Source organism: Falco biarmicus, chromosome 13 (genome assembly GCF_023638135.1).
Source record: "Falco biarmicus isolate bFalBia1 chromosome 13, bFalBia1.pri, whole genome shotgun sequence".
Taxonomy (NCBI): Eukaryota; Metazoa; Chordata; class Aves; order Falconiformes; family Falconidae; genus Falco; species Falco biarmicus.
In genome coordinates, this window is record NC_079300.1 from 2336661 (window position 1) to 2356310 (window position 19650).

At 39.4% G+C, this 19650-nt stretch overlaps 1 protein-coding gene across 2 annotated transcripts in view; it reads left to right on the forward strand.

The window, feature by feature from the left end:
- Positions 1 to 19650, forward strand: part of RSRC1 (arginine and serine rich coiled-coil 1) — a 167744-nt gene that overhangs the window by 34218 nt on the left and 113876 nt on the right. Inside the window, exon 4 of one of the 2 annotated variants that reach the window (XM_056358629.1) lies at positions 3743 to 3913. The exons of the other annotated variant lie outside the window; for it this stretch is intronic. Coding sequence (XP_056214604.1) covers positions 3743 to 3913 — 171 coding nt within the window. The remainder of the gene's footprint in view (positions 1 to 3742; positions 3914 to 19650) is intronic. 2 annotated transcript variants of the gene reach the window in all.

Here is a 19650-nt window from a genome sequence, read left to right on the forward strand (position 1 = left end):
GTTTATTGCTGGCTTCTTGTTAATTCCGGTTCAGTTTTGGCAGTATTGCTGGCAGAACTTTATCATGTAAGATGAAATTGTTCTAGAGAATTATACTGCAGAGTTTGTTATTTTTGGCATCTTAAGGCTGTATATTGAAGTATTTAGTCTCTGTGCTTCCTTTGTTTCATCGAAGTGTGGTAAAACTACACAATGTGTCTTAACTCATAATATACGAAGCTGTTACTTAGATAGTTAAGCAAATACATTTTAAAATTTTCATGCTTTTACTTGTGTGAGAAGTTCCTAAGATTTTTTTTTTTCAGCCTACTAGTACACTTAAGAGTTGAAGTTCAACTTAACTTTGTTAATAAAACTGTGGATTGTGGTTGCCTAGTGGTTTTTCTAATAGTCCTCCATTACTATGACTTTGGATAGATTGTGAAGGAGAAAGGTTAATACCAGGTAAGCTTTTATAAAAAATACTCGTTGCTGCACAACACTGGGAACACAGTAGTTACCCCGGTTTAAAGATAATTAACAGAATCTAAGTGTCACTAGCATTTGGAAATTGAAGGGAGCATTAATGTTAGACTGTTCCTTTTTTCTTTGCCTTGGTTTTCGTTACTTACTTCACCCCTATTCATAGAATCATTCAGGTTGGAAAAGACCTTTAAGAACATCAAGTCCAACTGTTCATGGCTGGGCTTAGGGCATCTTTCTGTATTTCTGGAGTTGTGTTGCTTTATTTGTGCTTTATAAATACTGTTTGTGATCAATATAAATACAAGGAACTTAGCAGGCAGAGTTAGTTTTATTTGGGAGGGCTGTAGCTCTGAAGCATTAAGGGAAAATAATGAAAAATATTTGCAAAGAACTTTGTACAATGACGGAAAACCCAGGAAAATTAATCTTTGGAGGTCGTGCTATGTCTCTGTGTGGATCCAGGTCAGTGTGGCTGATGTTTACCTGGTGCTGCACCAAGGGGCTCTGTTAGGGCATGCTTGTCTCTTGCTCTCAGCGCTCCTGCCTTGGCTGCTCAGTCCTGTACCAAGCAAATAAACCCTGTGTACGTCTTAGCTACTGGAGAGCAAATGTACAGGAGAGACCCTGCAAGGGGATTCAGGTGCAGCAGAATACACTAGATCCGCCTTGCAACTGTTTCTCTGCACTGTTCTCTCTGTAGATCCCCTAAATAGGGCATCGCAGTCAGTTGGGGTTAGGCTGGAGCCTGCAACCCATGGAGGCAGCCAGACTTCACACCTGAACTGCCCTGAAGACCCTTCTAAATGTGCTAACTTGTTATCCGAGCTAACAAGTCTGACCAGAGTGAAGTTGTCTCTGCATGAAGCCAATTCTGGATTGCCTGCATCTGTGCTCTGGGCTTATCTGCAGCCCCGATCAACTTCTCTGGTAATTGAAGGATTGACTGAACTCATGTGTCCTGCAGAGATGGATTCTGTGGAGTAGAACTTAACATTTTTGTTAAGGTCTTCACTGCAATATCCCATTGATAGTCATCTGCCTGCCTCACCTGCGGGACTGGGACAGGGAAGATGAGCTGTATCAGCTATTTTCTATAACCGTAAACCCCAAAGGATAAGCTATGATTGGTGATCACTCTAGGCTAATAAATTTTGTGGATGTAAAAGCCTGCAAATGAAAGAACAGGGACAGCTTCTGTAAAGCAAATGTTATCAGTTTGTCAATGCTGTTATAAGTACATTATTACAGATTTGATGTGACAAGTCTACTTTTAATTTTTAAAAGCGGCTCTTCTGTATATCGATTATACCTGATGTTTGTTCTACTTAAGACATGCAAATGGCTAGAAATCTAGGATTTGAGCATCCAGCTAATCTGAACTGAATTTGCTGTTATTTGCACCTGTGAAATGTAGATGTGAAATCAAGTTCAAATTTGAGCAGAGCAAGTAAGCTCTCTAGCAATAAATACTTTAGATTCCTCAGTTATTTCCGTTTGAAGGACTACACCCTTAGGTAAGGAGAGGCCTTGCATCAAATGAAGGTGGTTTGTGTTGCTACAGAGGTTTTCTTTGTTTATTTTTTTTTTTTTCTGTTTCTGGCTTTGCATCTTACCTGCAGAGTTCTCAGAAATCAAGGTTGCCTTTGAATAGTGTATGTCTGTAAGTGGTCTGTAAATCTGTGCCCGCCTCATCATGATGCTTGTAAAACCAGTGTCTTTGTGCCAACCAAAATATAGTTCTAATGTCCAGAGTACTCTTTTAGGTCAAAACTTCCTCTGCCTGAGAAGAAGAATGGATGAATGCTTTTTAATTTGTGATGACATAATAAAAATCCATTTTGAGACAGAAAACGTTCTATAGTTCATAATACACCACTTAAGTGGTAATTTGATCTGTCGTATTACTGCTAATAGTGTGACTGATAATAGGAGATATTGTGTTGCAAGAGATGCCATCTGCTGAATGAAACGTAAAACGGAGGTTCTGACCTCTAGCGCTAGTCTGAAAGGCTCGACGGCAAGAATAGATATGTTAACCCCAGCTTGCTGGACAAGTTCCAGACTTGGTAACAACATTCTTCCTAAATGTAATTTATAGCTTCATCTGGATGTAGTATTTTCTTTTGCTTATTCTGTTGTTGAGTTTTATAAAACAGTTGTTACCTTTTAAATGGAGTGATCTTTTGTATGTGATTTTGCCTTTAAAGGCCTTTGGAGTTTTGCGCTCCAAGAGGTGCTAAATAATTTTTTTATGCTCTTTTGAAAAATGCCCTTCCCTCTAGCCCTCTTAGTACTTAATGAAACTTTTCAATGAGGTGCTGTCAGACCTTTTATGAAGATGTACATTGTAAAAGAAACTAATGCAAACTTCAACTGCTGCTTTCCTAGGGGTTTGTTGTCTATAGCTACTCGTGTACCATAGAAAAGATGTAGCGATCCCTGATAAATTATAAATTAAAATTTGGAAAACTATCTACAAGAAATAATGAAAAGTTTTCTTTGGGTACCCAGAGTAACAGTCATGCTGTAATACTTCTTGATCTTTTTTCATTCAAGTAGATCAGTAACAACATACATTTATTACAGAGGAATGGGTAACACGATAGAGACCAGAATATCCTATAGCCTTGTAGGAACTTGTAACCAAGAACCAAATACATGTGCAAATGCTTGCACCCGTATGCTGTTTCTTGCATTATTGGGCCTGTAGGGTTGGCCTATTTATGGGTTTTCTGCAAACTGTATTTCAAATCTGATTTTGATATTAAGAAGCTGTGCGCAAGTAGCAGCTCTGCAGGCAGGACGTAGGGGTTTGGACACGTCACTGCTGGCTCTTCTGGTTTTTATTGGTATGTCATTGTTAGTGAAGTATTTAATATGTAAATACAAGCGTTTAGTAGCATCTGCAAATTCTTTGATTATCTGCCAAGTTAAATTGATCGGAACTTAAGAATTTAAAATTTAATGTTCAAGAAAAAATGTCCTTCCTTTCCTCATCAAATAGCTCCAAGGAGTCCTTTGGTAATGCCAGATTATGTTGGTGGAGGGTGGATGCTGCATAGTTTGGTTTAATTTATTTTGCGTTCTTCAGAGTAGAAGCACTGCTTTCTTTTTCACAGTTCTTTTGATAAATGGGTAGTTTTTTATTTAAAAAGTATTAAGCTACTAAATGATTTCAAAATGTGTTTAAAATAGTTGGACTGTATAACAAACCTAACATACGGTGACAGTGAAAAATGCCTGACTGCTAAATTTTAATACTATGGATTTTGTGTAGATCACGATCAAGACCTCGTCAACGTTCTTATAGTCGAAGTAGTGAAAGATCCAGTCATAGGAGAACTCATAGCGGGTCTCGTGAAAGAGAGCGGCGTAAAGGCAGAGAGAAAGAAAAAATAAAAGAGAAGGGCAAAGGAAAAGAAAAGGAGATGTGTGGCACGAAGCATGGGTAAGTGACATGACAAACAATGTAACTGTAAAACAGGGAACTATTTAGTGTATTTTTACTCTTTTTGTAATCAGTTTGCTTCATTATATAAACTAGGTGGAAATGATTTAAAGTCTTTGAATAGTGTGATTCTGAGTATTTTAAAGTTCCAGAATTGGACATTTCAAACTAAATTATGGTTTAATTTACAGTTCTTTTTCTCCCTTTATTTCAGGTATGTTAAATAGTTTTCTTCAATTGACTTAATTTTTCCCCCCAATATTTAAGGAAACAATTTAAGGCAAAAATGAGGAGTATTGCATAGTATGAAGACTGTTTCCCATGAAAAGATGGATTTCACTGTTTACCAGCCCTCCGTGCCCTATTGGGCTTCATTTGCGGCTCAGAGCACACTTTCAGCAGAAGCACTTGCTGTGGGGGAGTGATGGACTGCTTTCGGCAACCTGCTGGCAGCCTCCTTTCTGCTTGAAATGATCTGGACCATTGATCTTGTTTTTGCAGCAAAAAGGCGATTTATGCAATTACTTCTGCTTTATAAATCTCCTGCAGCCTTTACTGTGGTGTTTATCTTTTCCTTGTTTATGTGATTGGTTTCAAAAAGGAAGACGCTGGTGTGTCGCTTCATGGACTTCCCTTGGGATTCCCACTGAAATGCTAAATGGGTAGTTCTGGAGTAGCACCCTCCACCCATGTTTGTGGAGGCGTCTCACAATTACCTCCGTGGTTTCATGTCTCGATGGTATGAGTTATTTAGGCTCTCAGATATCTACCTACCTGCCCATGGTTATAGCACCGATTATGTAAATACTCGGGATTAGCTATTTGCACGTGTTTTTTTCTTATTTGCAGTACATTAGTTAGACCACTGGGAGCTTCAAGGGTGGCACCTTCATTTTAAGGAATGCTTTCCTTGTTTTACTAAGCCATGAGGGATATTTGTCTCTTCTTGTTGTGGATGTTTTCAGCAATTGGTAGCATTCAATGTAAATAGAACCCCTGAGGTGTTTGCAGTATGTCTGATAAATCACAAACAAGATGCCTTTTAGCCATTTACCTGAAGTTCAAATATATTTTGGTACTTTTGGAGGACTTGAGAAGAACCCTGGATGTTCCAGCCAGAATTTTTTTTTTGTTTGGTGGTTGTTGGGTTTTTTTAATTAATCGAGGTAGAAAAGTAGAGAAAGGATCCATACGAGCACATAACATTTGATGTGGGAGAGGTTTTCTGGACTTTGTGTCCAGAAGCAGCGCATCTTAAATCATGTTGGAGTATATAGCAGTGCTCTATTAGCATACTGCCTGGCTTTCGGTCCTTTTATAGCAAGGATCAATATGAGATAGCTGTAGGAAGAGCACAGAAGTGCTCGGAATTTTGGGGGAAGCAAGCAATTTATCTTCATATTTTGATAACTTACTAAATTGCTTATGCTAAAATTGGAAATGGCCCAAACAGGGCATTTTGTTTTCAAGGTAGGTAGGACAAAGAGTACAAATTGATAGTAGAAACGTTTTATGACATCAGTCCATTTTCCTCTGAGCTCAGGTACTGACTAGTATTCTTTGTACAGGGATTTCGTACTTAAGGCATTATTAGACTACAAAATGAAATGTACCTAGGATGATGTTGATATCATCTGTGCTTCATAAACTTTTCTGAGGGGGGATGACATGTTTCTCAGTTTAATCAAATAGTGATCAAAGTATATCTGCACAGGGACTATGGATCTGCGAAGCTTTTTTCTTTGCAGTTATTTGTCATTCTGAAGATTGAGACTGTATCCGCATCACATTATTATTTGTTAAAGGCTTTGCAAAGCAACTTACCTGACTACAGAGAGAAGGCAGAGCTCTCTGATGCAGTTGCTGTTTGCAATTACTGCACAATTACTTGTCTACAGAGTATTCTGTTAGAGACCCCAGTGCGAGTGCTTTAGGAACCTGCAGTTCTCCTTGAATGCCTGTGTGTAGGAGCAGAGCAAGCGGCTGTAGTTTCTCTTTGCCTTGCATGTGCTCCAGGAAAATGAGGCCAAGTAAGGTGTTTCACAGTTGTGGTTTTGTATGCGGCTTTCTCAAGCCTCCCAAGCTCTCCACTTTGGTCCTCTATATTTTATCTTTTTTTTTTTTTTTTTTTTTGGGGGGGGGGGGGGGGGGCAGTGTGTGTGAAAAGTATGGGAAAGAAAAGATCTCCTTGGCCAAAGAAGGTCACCTCTCCTTAGTTTATAGATGTGTAGGATGAGGGATGGCACAACATGAGCTGAGTGAATCTTTTGCCTAGATAAGTCTGTTGGCTTCTGGCATTTTGTCCTTTTCCTGCAGCAGCAGCAGGGGAGATTCAATGGTTTGGTTGTTCTGTCTTGATGCTCCTTTCTGAAGAAAGCACCGAGATAATTTTTTTTTTGTTGTTGTTTTCCAGTAACTATAAGGCCTTTTGTGGTCAGCAGAAGGTAGCAAGTTGGTTTTGCTGATATTTTTTGAGGGTCTATGTTATAACTTCGCATTTTTGTCTTGTCATGTGTCAGATGTGGTTTTGTGGGTATGGTTAGAATTATAACTCTTATTATAGCTTGCCTCTGCAGCTGAGTGCCTGATGCCGGTCTGATGCAGCACAGCGGTTCGCTGCCTCGGCTGGAACTTCACTGCTCGCCCTGGTGACTTAATGCTGGAGGAGACCAGGAAGCACTAAAGCAATTTGCTCTATCAGCTGTCTGTGTCACAAAGGCAGTAAACAGTGATGGGTGACACTTCCTCAAAATGTGTGGGTTTTTTCTTGGTTTAAGTTGGATCTAGTTTGGACAGAAAAAAAATATTTTTCCTCCTGGCATATTCTGTGTCACTAACACAATGATGGTGCTGGTTTTTCAACTTGGTCATTTATTTTTTTTTTTTTCTCTCTGAAGTGTGAGGAAGAAAATCTAAATGGACACAAAAAATGACTGTCAGGTGTACATTTGGATGTGAAATACTGAGAGGAATCTGTTGTAGATGACTCTCCAAGTGACTGAATTTCTAGATTTAGTGTTGATCAGCACAGAAAGTAATGTTGCTCTACAGAGCCTTTCTAGAAACTCCAACAGCAGGGGATCATAGGGAAAACAATGGTCCTTCAACCTCTGTGTTGAGCATAGGTCCTTACAGGTACTCCAAGACACCAAGACACAGCAAGGGCCAGGTCTAGTCTTCTGTTTACATCCATGTATGTTTGGAGTGTATTTATTGGAAATAGCTACTTTAAAGCTATAATGAAGATCATGCTAAAGCCAGGTTGTGAGAAGGTAAATATAAATTATCAGGTGCTGGTTGACTTCATAGTTTAACTTTGCATAAAAGAAGGTATTCCAGCCTGTCTGCACTGCAGATTATCTGATATAAGTAGTCATATATTTGGGAAGTGACTGTTCCTGAATAAAAATGCAATTTTTGCACTAATTAAGGAGCAAATGGTTTTATTTGTTTGTGGCTTATATAAACTCTGATGATAGTTTTCTTTTCTGCACGTGGCTTGTGCCTGTTTGTGCATGTGAGGGGGAAAGGCTTGTGTTTGGTTTTTAAATCAGGGCAACTTCAGGTCCTTTCAAATTAGATCTTGTCTTCACAGTGAACATCTCGAGAGATTTCGAGAGTAAAAAATTCTGCCATTAGTAATCTGGTCATCATCCTTTGGCATTCTCCATTTCAGTGAAGATTCTTTAAGGCTGAGCACTGACTGAATTTCTTGAACGCTGGGGAAGTGTCAGCCGTGTCATGGAGATGGGCTGTGTTACAGATACAGCCCCACAGCTCAGCTCTTCTGTTCTCACCATCGGAAATGTTTTAAGACATACGCTATTTGTTCAGCCATTATGGAGGGAGGTTGTGGTAACAGCTGCTTTGAATTTGGGTTGGGAATCTCATTTACAGCATCTGACAGTACTTGGTGAAAAAAGCTGGTGCTAAGAGCTGGCTGTCAAGCTTTGAAATCGTTTTGCGCTCACTTAAAGGGTAAAGCAACGCAAACTCAGAAAGCATCCCAGCAGCACACGCTAAACATTCATAAACAAAAAAGTGGTCCACCTTTCAGATTATCAGGATTATTTAATTTCCAGTGAAAACTCTGCAAAATAAAGCTGATGACAAGCATGTAGCAAGAAACGTTCTTAACTAGTTATTATTCAGCTAATGCAGGGCTGCTTATTTTCCTTCCATTTTGCAAGTGATTGAACTAAACAGTTTGCCTTTGCTGTGTTGGTCTCCTAATCTCATAGTAGTTGTTCAGACTGTGTTCCCCCTATTTTTGTTTGCTTTCGTTTTTTGTTTGTTTTGTATTTGTTGCAATGCATGGGAGAAGGAGCTTTTTTGCCTGGGAGGACATAGAAAAAAAGTAATAATAAATGGTATGTCTTTTTCAGAGCAACTGTTGCCAGCATTTCCAAAGTAAAAGCACTTGCTTGGCCTTGCAGCTTTTTCTATTCATCCGGTCTCCCAGGCCAAGTTTCAAATCATATTTCTCTGTTTGTAATAACAACATTGTTCCCTCGTTATGACCCATGACTGCAGCAGTGATGCTGTGCGCACTATGGCTTTGGGCTGTTGCTGTATGCTAGAACTGCACCATGCTGACACGCTGGATCAGGAAAGCAAACTGTGTGCATGCGGTTCTTGTGACAGTTGAACTGACAAGAGCTGTAACGAGCTGTTACCGCCCCTCTGTAACTTTTACAGACTGCGCTATATCTACTGATACGTTATGAAGTGCTAGGGAGTAACATGGAATGGATAAAATAAGGACCAATATACATTTTGTGATAAATTATAATTTTCTGTTAATATCTGGTGTCTAGTTCTTACTAATAAGTTTTAGTCTAGTGACTTTCTTTATTAAATTTTTGTTTATTTGAAAAAAGCAAAACTTCAGTCGTCTTTATTCTGCCAAAGTAGTGTATCAGGTCCTACCTTTGGCTGTGCCATTTCCTGGGTCTCTTCTCTTGGTTTCATTTTTTTTTCCATTGCAAAAATGAATCTTGTGTGAGAGTATGCACTCTGGGCTAAAACAAAAATGTAGGTAGCATTGATCAGAAAAGGTCACTGAGTAAAAAGGGAAGAGCCTTGTCTCTGCATCAAAGGAATGGGGCGGGCTGGGTTTAATTTTCAATGGCTTATCAAGAAAGGAGTTGCAGTTCTCACAGCAGGCCCTTGCTGTGTGGTTTTGATTGATTATGGGAAAATTAGTGATAGACCTCCTGGAAGTATAGTGATGTACTTTATCCTATAAGTGTGACTTTAAAAAAAAAAAAAAAAAATCTTTTTGGTTGTTTGGTTAAGCTGAATTGCACTGCTTTCTAGAGAGAAACATGCTTAAAAATAAGATTTGAACTAATGACAGTGGGTTTTTTATTACAGAATTCTTTCTTCCTATTATAAAAGATTCTGTCCCAGCAGAATAGGAAAACAAGGTGCTAGATACAGTCTGGATTATCCATCAAATGTGAATTTGACAGCACTATATTTGGAAAAGATAAGTTGCAAGTAAGCAAAATAGCTTTCCCCTGTTCCAACAGCATGAGAATTACTTGAGCTTTACATCAAGACTGTGGCTGGAAGAGGTTCAAGCCTCAGTTCCTTCTAACCCTTTCTGGTGAGGTCTCCAGGTGCCTTAGGCTCACATACCATTGCGGCCCACCCCCAAGGTGAAATCTTAGCATGCTTTTTCTGACATGGAAATGTGATGTATATGTGTGGGGTTTTATGCTGATGTCCCTTTAGATGACTAAAGTAGGCTTCCAGCCAGTAACCTTTATTTTATACACCTATGGCACCTGTGGGGTACTTCCTTATCACTGTCTTTTAGACTTTGTGCACCTGACACACACTTTGTTTCCTTCTTTTTCCTTCATTTGTAACTTGTTTTAAGAAAATAGATATATTCACTGGAGCAACAAATATTTGCTTGTAATGAGACTGGGCAGCCCTTCTTCCCCTCCCATGTTTATTTGGCTCTTAATGTAGCAGTCCTGTGTGAGAGCTTTGTTCTTTGTTGTATGGTATATGAATTACTAATATAGTACTAGCTAGACTATATCCTGAGTCTCGAACATTAGTGACCTTTTAAAAATGCACTATAGATTGTGAGTTTTTTTTTTCTAAATGTTATAGGGTGGCTTATTTAACAAGCATATCAGCACTGCAGTTTTGTCTTATATGTGAAATGAGAGGTTTTCTGTATAACTTTAAAGGTATCAACGTATGTAACTGTTCCTAACATGTATTCTTCTAAGGTGGTATTAAATCTGGGAAATACATTTATTTTCAGTATGTCTAAAAATAATGGTACATAGTTCTGTTGAGTTGTGACCTGAGGACTAGATCAGAGCAACAGATGAAACGTGTCACGGGGTGCCTGGAGGCTCTGTGAAGGTGCCCCCGCTGCTCACGGGGATGCTGCGGTGGGCAGGGGGCTGTGCGCTCCTTGTGCCACACACTGGCGTCCTGCTCCACAAGGTGGGCCTGATGGCTCTGGGGGAGCTCGGTCACTAGTGGAGTTTTTTCCACTCCCAAATCCCGTGTTTAGACCGGCAACTTTTGCATGCTGGTAAACTTCCCATGTCAAAGCCTTCAAAAGTGAAGTGTTTATAGTACTGATTTGCTTGAACACAAAATTATACCACTACAATAATTTACCACTAATTTTTTTGCCAATCAGAGCATTACATTAATCTTTTATTTATGCTTTTTAAAATTCATTTGTTGTTTTAAAACAACTTGTATACGTGTTTTCATTGACCTGTATGTGTGTGCTGTTGAATTTTGATGTTTAAAGTCTTGATTAGCTTTAAAAACATGCACGTTCTGGCATGCTGACATGCTTTTCATAAGGATCATTGTTCATTGTTAAATCCGGGGGAGAAACCTACTGAAAACTAGTGAGCTTTAAATAACTTCTACTGGATTTATGGGTTTCACCTTAGCTTTCTTAGTAGCAGGATTTTGGATTACTCTTTAAAGAGTTTTTGACAATTTTTAATGGAATAAATTAAGAGCAGCTTCTCAGTTGTTTTGCAAAAAGGAGTGCTGTGCCATTAATCAAACCTGACCGCTATTTTAATTTCTGATACTTAATAAGGCTATCAATACCTTTGTGCATTAGCCATTTCACAACATCTTAAATGCTTTGACAGATACTACAGAGCTGAAGAGTGTGTTTTTCAGATATAGTCTTCATTTTTCCTTTTAATTCCGTATGTTAGGTCTTTAAATATTTGCTGAGGTCCCTCTGGCTAGGGGACCTTTCTCAGTGGCATTTAACCAAAGCGCTCGCCAGTTGTGTGTGCCGTGCTGAGCCCTGGCAGCTCCCAGCAGGTTCTGCAGACGGTGCCTGGGTGATGAATGCCTGTTGCTGAGCTTTTCAGTGCTTGGCAGAAGACTTTAGAAGTAAATTGGGAATATTGGACTTCTCAGAGTTTGACAGCAGTCAGACAGTCCTGGAGCTTGTTGTATTTATTTTTTTTTTTCCCTTACCTTTTTCCACGCTATGCAGTGGGAAGTAATTTATGGTAATTTTCTCCTATTTGCATATAGGTTATAGAGTTCTGTGGTGCAAAGCGCACTCAGAACTCCTTTTAAGTGTCTGTTCAGATCAAAGCAGGACTGTGTGATAGCTGTTGTCTGACACCAAGCTGTGTGGTGTTGTTTTCATTAAACATTTATCATACTTCCAATGTGACAGCAGGCAACTTTGTGCTTGGGTAACATGTTTTCATGCAAAATTTATTGAAAAAGACGAGACGTTGTAAAGAGATCTTGTTGCCTTTCACCAGTGGCGAAGGGTAAATGTTTGATTGGAAGGAGAGATACCTCTAGCACGTTTTGGTGGCGTGTTACACTGAAGAACTGTGAAATGCTGGGCTTTTAATAAGGAAGTAAATATATCTTAAAATTTCTTATTCTGAGAAACTTTGCTCTGACAGATCATATGAACAGTTTTGCATTGTGATTCTACATGTTTTTAACAAAGGTCTATTACGGTGCCATAGCGGTGGAGTAGGCTCGCGTTTGTAAATGAAATGCTGACTTAATAGTAGGGACTAATACACTCAGTTTTTTAATAGCTCCATGTGTATAAACAGACTCTTGCATTTAAGACTATCCTAATAATTCCTACATTTCTCATCAAATAATCTGTGCAGTATAAGCCACTTTTTGTTACAAAAATAGGTAAGATACTATATTTAGTTGACAACATACTACTTTAAAGCATGATTGATTATACATACTTGAGGAATATTACATTCTTCCAGTGATGTGTTTTTGTTTTGAAGCACATCTATTATGAAATAAATTTTCCAGCCTGAAATCGGGGGGGTTGTCCCTACTCTTGATTGGGGGGGGGAAGTGTGTGTGCGCACATGCTTGTCTTGGCTCCTTTAAGTTACGCTAGTGTATTTTAAGAAGTTTACCAGCAGGACACATCAAACAGTTATGATTTGGCAAGCAGTTAATTCATGTTATTGTTTAATCACTTTCAACATTTCTATGGGCAAAATACTCAACTTCCAAAAGCCACTGTTGTGCCTGGCTAACAAATTCCCTTTATGTGAATGGTCACCAGCATTTTTACTGAAAATACCTGTAATCCTAATTTTGTAATTGTGTCATATTGCAGAAAATCTCCTGTTCATTGTAACTGATGCGTACTCGAAGCCTCGTTGGCACTGCCCCTTCGTGGCACGCTGCTGGCAGCTTGCGGTGAGCCCGGCCACTTCCTTGGGGACTGGGCTACTGCCACTGGCTTCCAGCTCCAGCAGCACCGCCTGGCTGGAGGAGACCTGCAGCTCCTTTTGCTCCTGCATTGAGTAATGTCTTGGGGCTAGCCAGAAAGGAGGAGGTTGTGACGTACATGCTCAAGGGGGGGTCACCAGGACCCCCTGCCTGCTGGTGGGAAAGCTGTCCTTGAGAGCAGGGCTGGGGCGTTCATCTCGCCTTTCTCTGTGCACCCGTGATATTGGCAGCTGCTGGCTCTGGTGGTGTGTTGGGAGCAGGTTGTTACTGTCTGCAGGGTGTTTCACCTGCTGCCTGTGCTATTGCTTTTGGAGACCAAGAATAACTTTCTGGTTTTTCCAAGTGTACAAAATCACTATGTATTCTTGGAGAGTTTGGTTATGACAAAATAGTTCTAATGTGCAAGGAATCTGCAACTGCTGTTTATTATTGTGGAACAAATTGTATGTAAAGAGGACTCAAACAAAAAATAAATTGATTCTTCTGTAGTTCTTTATTGCTGCTTTTCTGTTGCTTTTAAAGGAAGAATTTCTTTCTTCATCTGCCTCCTACCATGGCCCTGAAAAAGGGTTATCCCAGCTGGGAAAAATGAGGATCAGGAGGTGGGTCTGCTATTGCTAACATCATTTCCAAATGCTGTTTAACACAACACTATGGCCTGAATAGTATTGGTGATATTGCATAAAATTTTCTTTCTTAACCTAAGGGCTGTGCTGCTGTAGCCATGACAGCTTAAGGTTACGTGAGTAGCAGTGTTGGCTGGGAAAAATAATATCTCTCTTCTAGATCAACTGGTGTAAGTAGGGAAAAATGGTCTTGTTTTTGAAGGCGTGAGACCTTCATCAGGTCTAACACACCCTCAGCAATCATCAAGCTTAAATTTAGGTCAGGAGCAATTCCTCAGGGTGCAACATGTTTATGCTAATTGGTTAGACAATAAGAAGGACGAGTAGCTTATCGCTTCCCATACTGTCCACGGTGACAAGAGGTAGCTCACAAAATCTGTACAATGTTAGTGTTTATCTGATCCAATTATGCACATGCCGGTTCCAAAACATAATCTCTGTAGTTGTTGGCCTAAGGTATTTGTGTTCAATCATCTCTATTCACTTACAAATGGGATTTTGTCACACTGAAACTGATTTTGTCGCTCTAAGACCCTTTCTTTAAAATCTTACATGACAAAATACATTTATCAAGTAGCAGAAATGTGCAAATATAAATTGATGTTCAGGGTGCTACAACACCTGTTTAATTTGCACTGCTCGCAGTTCTCTAATTCATGAATTATTTTTAATTATTTTGATTCTCTTTAAAACTTAGAGGCTTATGAGGATAATATAGCCAAAGTAAGTTGCATTTACTTTGCAGCTTAAGAGTTCAGAAGAAAGGATAGCATACTACTTTTGTAAGTTGATTCAAAACATAATAAATAAGGTTTAAATAATAAATAATAAATAAATTCAGCTTCTGGGCTGAAGCCTTGCATGCCATGTTTCAACCTTGATCATAGTTTTGTTGTTGAGTTATAAGCATTGTACAGTAGGTGCTTCTAATTAAATTGTGACAGACCCTTAGCTACAGTGGAACGACCAGTGTCACTAGGGAAAACGCTCTGTTCAAGAATAGTAGGCTTTGTGGCCATATGTCCATATTAAACACAGTAATTTGTAGAAAAACTGTAGAACTTCTTTAAAACCTGTTTAAAATTACCAAATGCATTTTGAACGCTGAAAGTAAACTACTTTGGTCCTGTGTTGGAAACTAATTTGAGTTACTTATAGTAGAATTCTCTTTGTTCTTTTGTCAGAGGGGGGAAAAAAACCTTTCCTTAATTTGAGTGTTTTTATTTTCATTGTCTGGACTAAATTATGAGGGCTTTGACAGCTGCAGTCATGCTGTTGAGAAGTTGTTATAACAAAGTTTTAAGATGCCTCATAGTACTTACTAGTTCCAGTAATTTGTTTTGGTAGTTTCTTGAGGAATAGCAGATAAAAAGCTTCTAAAATTTTATGACAAGTTGAGCCCCTTTGTCCAGCCTTGGGGTATCTTTGACTGCCAGCCAGTTGCTTTGACTTCCTACAGAGGGGGCTTTCAAACATCTTTAAGATGTATTGCCATGGTAAGGGAGTTATTTATGCAGAATTGAAACAAAATGTGCCACCTCTATTTACTTGTTTTTTCTGCTTTTACCTTCCTTTCTATTTTTTTTTTTTTTTTGTGTTTAGTTTGGGTTTTTGTTTTGTTTTCCCCTCCAGCAATGTTTGTGCCTGACATACTATTATTATTCTGGTCACAAGGGTTTGCTTAAACTAGTTGGGAGTACAGGCTGAGTTACACTTTCTTTGACGTTCAGTTTTGAAAAGTGTTCCTGCTTTCTGTTCTTCAGCATCGTGTTGGCAGGAGCAGAGCCCTGTCAGCTGTATCACCCGTAGCGCAGAGGAGCAGCAGTGGGATGCTCAAGCAAGCGTGTTCCACAGTGTTCTGATATGAAGGTTCCTTGGATGGAAACTACCTACCTGCAGTCGGTACCAGTTTCCTTTTACCCAGTGTCAGAAAAGCAGCAGATAAGTGCTGCTCCTTTAGCCCCCACCCACGTTCCTCACTTTCTTCTACTTAGGATCATCCTGCCCTTTGCTTGTGTTAGCAAGCGGCTACACGGTCTGCTGGCACTACAGATTCTCAGGGGGGAGCAGGGACATCTTGCCACAACTTCTCTGAAAATTGCTTTAAAATAAGCTGTAGGCAGGAGGGTTGTAATGTCATGCTGTATGTGAGGAAAAAATAGATCTTTTTTTATTACAGAGTTTAAAAGGGAGCAATGCATGGAAGAAGAAAGCTGAGTAAATGAGACTACATGGTAGCTCACCTTGTGGTGAAATGTCTTTTTTTGTTATTAATTAATAACTATCGTATTTATTAAGAAAAAACTTTTAGTATTTATAACCTCTGAATCTGAAGGGATTAATAACACTGGTTTTTTTGTTGTCAGAAGGTGTCTCAGTAGATACTCCACCCTCTCCGTAGCTAGAGCAGCAGCAAATAGTACAAGGGGCTGACGTACTGTGGTGCTTCCCCACAGAGTAGCCCAGTAAGAACAATCACTAGTTCCTATTTGTGGTGTTTTACATCGTAAAGATTTATAAAGAGAAAAATTGAAAACATAATTAAAATGGAAGCAGAGTGGAATTCTAGTGTGATCAAACACTAACAGAATCCAGCTGGCCAGCATGCAGGGTTCAGACTATTCTGTTTTAAAACATTTGTCTCTTAATTCCAGAAAGACTCAAAAAGTAGAAATGTGAAGTACAACATAACTTCTGTCGTTGATTATTTTGTTATTTTGAACTGGAGAATTGACTGTATGGAAAATATTTCAATTTCTTTATAAAAACCGAAACCAAGTTACTTTAGCACTTTTTTTTTCTTAGTCAGAATTCTATAATAAAAGTTAAATGCGTTTTGGAAATTGTGAAGAAAGAGTGCCATTATTTCAGATTCCTGCCTTACCCCTCCCCGTGTTTATATTACGCTCCTCATGAAGTGCAGGTCTTAATCACCTCTGTGGTGTAAGGTGTAAAGATTGCACTTTGTGTGCGTTCCTTCCGGAAACGACTGCAGTGAGCTGTCTCGTTGAAAAGAAATAATTCAAACTTTATTGTCTTTATATTACTTCTTTCTCAACTCTTAGATATACATGCTGCCTTAAAGGATAATTTATATGCCTTCGCTGTGGTGATGCAATTTTTATCACCACATTTTAAAGCTGCAAAGGTAAAAGCACATGTGACCTGTGCTGCTTCTAGTGCCTGTTACAGAGCAAGGCTCAGTATTCTGAACCATTTTAATAAAAATTTCCGGAACGTCCATGTTTTGTTTGGACTTCTGTAGTGAGGATCTCAAAGGGAGAAGCAAATGGGGACGCGTCTTCCAGACGGATGTCCTGGTGCTCTTTAATCTCTTTTAAACGCAGAAGGGAAATCCCATGGACAAATGCTGTAGTAGTGGTTGATCTTGTAGCAATGCATTGCAACGGTTCTTCCATCGAGACTTGGTGGCAAAAGGCAGTGAGACCTTGCATGTGAGTGAAGAATGTAGAAGAAATTCTGAACACAGTGGTATGGGTTATGATGTAGCATTTGGAAAATTTTTATTTTATTTTTGTTACAAAAATGCCTATATTCTATCTCTAGTCATTACAGTTTTGTCTTTGTATTTTTAAAGTTCTTCCTTCGGTAGTTGAATGCTGGTTGTCTTGCTCAGCCTGTAGGCAGAAGGGGCATTTTCGTGTGCTGCAAGATGATGTTTGGACAGCAGCACCGCGTTACGGCTTCTCTCAGCCTTTCCTGGATGTGTTTACTAACATTTCTTTCTCAGAAGTCTACGCATTCCGAAGTGATGCTAAACTTTGTGGACACAAAGAAAACCTGGTGTTTACATTGGCTGAGGTCTGCTTGCACATCTGAGAGTGGAACAAAGTGGGAGAGCAGTTTTTGTCCAGAAGCTATGGAAGTAGAAGATGGATTTGTCAGGAAGCCTATTCATTCCATACCCATACTGGTGGTTTTCAGGGACATGGGTTCTCATGCTGCCTTACCAGTTCTCTCAGTAGAATTCTGATCTAGAAATGTATAGATAGCACGTACCTAGTCCTCATTCACAGATTTACAACTGACTAAATGTTGCTGTCATGAAGGTCATGCACTAGAGCAGTTTTGCAGTTATTAAATACAGCAAAACGCTTATAGCATGGTATCTGCTGGTCAGAAATACCTCGTATTACTGTAGGCAGAATCCAAATATATAAGCAGCTAAACTAAGTCGCCTTGTACTCATGGTGGTTCTTTGAGGTGTGTTGTATGCAGACAGATTTAATAACTTGCCCATTCAGAATTGTTATTTTCTGATGGAAAAGGAGTTGAGTATCTTGAACTGCTTCCCATCTGGATGCTCAAGAGGAGGATTCATGAGAGTATCCAAGACGCAGGCTGCTGATGGTACATACGAGCGTTTCAAAGAAGCTAGAAAAAATGAGGTGATTAGCTTTGCTGGAAAAAAATGTTTAGGTGTAAGAAACCAGAAGGAAGCAGCTGAAAGGCCAAATGAGGACAATTTCCTCTGCGGTAAGTCAGCCAAAGGCTAATGGGAAGCAGAGTAAGAGTTTCCCCTGAAAAAGACAGAGATGCCCATATGCCCAGAGTAGCTCCAGGGTCACTTGCCTTTGACCTAGATTTGTTGCTATTGTCGACTGAGCAATGTTGGCCTTGTTTTTCTTTTTGTTTGCTAAAAATCCCCTTTTAAGACTAAAAGGGATGGCCATTTATTTAATGGGCTGTGACATAGAGACAGCCGCGCATGGTATGATTTCTTCTCCTTTCCCTACCAGACAGCTGTAAAAAGCCAGTGCGGATAGTACGCTGTGTAAGCTGTGGAGCACAACTGTGCAGAAGATGTCAGAGAACCGCTGAGCCTAGAAAGTAAATTTTACCCCCAGAGTAACCGTTTCATTTTCATTCACTAAGTACTTCTTGTACTAAGTACAAAAATACAAATTTTGTGTTCAAGTTCTGTAGTTCAAACTGACAGTTAGAGATGCTTGTTAAATTAGCTTCCCTGCTAAATTCATGTACTATGTTGAGAGAATTATATTTCTCCATATTTACAGAAATAGGTTTTGGAATGCTTTTGAAGGCAGTATCTTCAAAGACACACATTCTTCTAAGCTGTTTAAAATTTTCAAAACTATCCGGTCCTTAAAACTGCCAACCACCATGATTGTCCTTTTATAACTATATAATTTGCATTATCTTGGGTTTTTAAATTGAGTAATTCCTTAAATACGGAGTATTCTTTCTGAAAGTGCTCCATTCGCCTGCATGTACGAACGCATACACACTCTGAATGTAAACATGTAGTTTGTTTTTTGGTTGTGGTTGTTTTTTTTTACCGAGACACCTTGCACTTTGAGAGCAGCTGACTCTTGTTTTAATGGCCTCTCTTAATCTGTGCATGAGGAATCCAAACTGAATGATACGGAGCTGTGAAAATCCAGTTAGTGTGAGCTGTAATCTCTTTACTGGGTTTAAGTAGTTCGAGTGGCGTTCAGACACCCTGCAGATACTGAACTGCAGAGATACAGTAATCACCTCACCATGTACCCGGTGCATTGCTGTCATGCAGCTAAAGCAGAGGAGTCCCCAGCAATCGTTTAGGTAAAAACTGAACCAAACACAACAGACACTGCCTCCTGTGAGCAAGCAAACAAGAGGCGAGTAAAAAAGCCATTGGAAAGACATGCCATTATAAAGTAGAATCTTATTTCACATTAAACTCTCCCAGTTTCACCTTGGTTTTTTGCATAAAGAATGCTTTTTCTGGAATGGCACTTGCCTGCTGTGGACATGATAAAACATCTGTTTCTTCTGGTTAGGAAGGGAAGGAGAAACACCTTTGGTATTAGATACTTCCTTCAAATACAATTCTGGCCCCTTCTGTTGTTACTTGGAATTATAAAAGAATATGAAGAACTTAAGTAATCTAAATCGTTGAATGAAGTAAAAGAATTTGGGAACATTGATGTAGTAACAGTTTTTGGTAAAGAAATTCGGTGAATGTATCAAAAGAAGCTATTTGCACAGTTAAGGATTGCTTTATGAAAGGCAGAAGATAAACCTGTCATAGATTTTGACACGTATATTTGGCACAGGTCTGTTACGTATGCTTAGAAAGCTGGAAGGAGTGTAAATTTACTTACAAGCTCTGGTTTCCTCCTTGGTATCTCCTGGTTCTGCACTGGGCAGGGTGTTCTGAGCCCCTTCCCTGTCCTTTCTCCTCCTGTGTCCCCACGCTGGGGTATCAGAGTTGCCTGAGGAGGACTGTTTGGTCTTTTTGCTACTGTAGAAATTTTAGCCATTGTTACTGAGTGAAGTAGAGGGAAAATTAAAAATGCAGGTGAATCTGTAGATAAACGAATGCTGCAATTCTAC